Here is a 1992-nt window from a genome sequence, read left to right on the forward strand (position 1 = left end):
GTTGTCATGCCCTGCTCCAGGGGATCTTCCTGACTCAGGGATCGAACCCGAATCTAGATGCATCTCCTGCATTGCAGGCAGAATCTTTATCACTGAATGACTGGAGAAGCCCAGATTTGGGTGATATGCTTTCTTAAATGTATTTCAGTAGCTCTTGTATCTTTTCATTACTTTCCCATGAGCAATACACTGTTATACTTTATGTCAACAATTACAACTACTCTGTTGCCAGGGGTTCTTTTCTCTGGCTTCTATCTCCAAACTGAACCTCAAGGCACTTCATTCAAGACTTACAAATACCTTTACTAGAGTTATACCCAAGAACCCCTCTTTTTGAATCCCTCTCTATCTTACACTCATATTCTCAATTACTTGTGCTGACTTCCCATTTCCTAACAGTAAAAGTGAAATTCCTCAGCTTTGAATCCATAGGCTTTGCATGTGTTTTCTGTCCCTCTTTTCAGCCTTTGTTGCCACTCTACATGAAATCTACTGAATCACATTAGGTTATGAACCATCTCACATGATTAAGGGCCTAGAGATCATCTCCTGCTTCTGTCTGTATAGGGGTTTGCATGTTTATATATTAAAAATCACCTTCACCCAGGAGAGAATTTTAATAATCTTCAAAAGATCAGGACTTTTTTTGCTTTGTTTTGTTTTGTTTTTCTGTCTTAAAACACATTATTAAATATCAGAACTCAATAGAATCTGGGCATTTATTATTTTTTACATTGACACTCTTAATTCAAGATTGAGCTAATAAATTGTGACTTTTTTCAGGTAACGTAATTAATAATAACCTAAGATACATGGATAATGGAAACAATGTGACGGAATTTATTCTACTGGGACTCTCACAGGATCCAAAGATGCAGAAAATCATATTTGTTGTCTTTTTGGTTGTCTACATTGTCTCTATGGTAGGAAATGTGCTCACAATGGTAACTATCATCACCAGCCCATTATGGGGGTACCCCATGTACCATTTCCTGGCTCATCTCTCGTTCATTGATGCCTGCTATTCCTGTGTCAATACCCCTAAAGTTATCATAGATTCCTTCTACGAAAAGAAAACCAGCCCTTTCAATGAATGCATGACCCAAGTCTTTGGGGAACATCTGTTTGCAGGTGCTGATGTCATCCTGCTCACTGTGATGGCCTATGACCGATACGTGGCCATCTGTAAGCCCTTGCACTATACGACCATCATGAATCGGCGGCTGTGTCAGGTGCTAGTGGGGGTGGCATGGGTGGGGGGCGTTATTCATTCAACCATACAGATCCTCTTCATCCTCAATTTACCCTTCTGTGGCCCTAACGTCATAGATCACTTTATGTGTGATCTCAACCCTTTGCTCGATCTTGCCTGCGCAGACACTCACATTCTAGGATTCTTTGTTCCTGCCAACACCGGTTTGATCTGTCTTTCAAACTTTCTCCTCTTGATCGGCTCCTATGTGATCATTCTGCGCTCCCTAAGGGCCCATAGCTTAGAGGCTAGACGTAAGGCCCTCTCCACCTGTGTCTCCCACATCACAGCAGTTATCCTGTTCCTTGTGCCCTGCTTATTTGTGTACCTGAGACCAACAGTTACTTTACCTGTTGATAAAGCAGTTTCTGTATTCTACACTATGATAACTCCCATGTTAAATCCTTTAATCTATACTTTGAGAAATGACCAGATGAAAAATGCCATTAAGAAATTGTGTAGTAGAAAAGTGATTTCAGGTGATGCATAAAATGTGCATGGAACCCAGCATTCATTCAACTTATGTAAAATCCAAAGGACATTATTGATGACCTTAGCCAAGAATACCTATGAGATAAAGAAGAATAAAACTGCAAATGATCGATTCTGCAAAGAGAGGAGAAGAAATGGAGTCAACAAAAGAGAGGAAAAACATAGCCTTGGACAACTGTTTGCATATTTGAAAAGCTCTGCCAAATTAGAGTCTAGTTTTACTGTCTCCATTATTGTGTAAGGGTTCA

At 40.1% G+C, this 1992-nt stretch overlaps 1 protein-coding gene across 1 annotated transcript; it reads left to right on the forward strand.

Moving 5' to 3' along the window:
- The first annotated feature begins 812 nt into the window (after positions 1–812).
- LOC136167418 (olfactory receptor 4C46-like) lies at positions 813–1742 on the forward strand. Its single transcript, XM_065935004.1, has one exon. The coding sequence runs from the start codon at positions 813–815 to the stop codon at positions 1740–1742; it is 930 nt and encodes a 309-aa protein (XP_065791076.1).
- The last annotated feature ends 250 nt before the right edge of the window (positions 1743–1992 follow it).

This window comes from Muntiacus reevesi, chromosome 4 (genome assembly GCF_963930625.1).
Source record: "Muntiacus reevesi chromosome 4, mMunRee1.1, whole genome shotgun sequence".
Classification (NCBI taxonomy): Eukaryota; Metazoa; Chordata; class Mammalia; order Artiodactyla; family Cervidae; genus Muntiacus; species Muntiacus reevesi.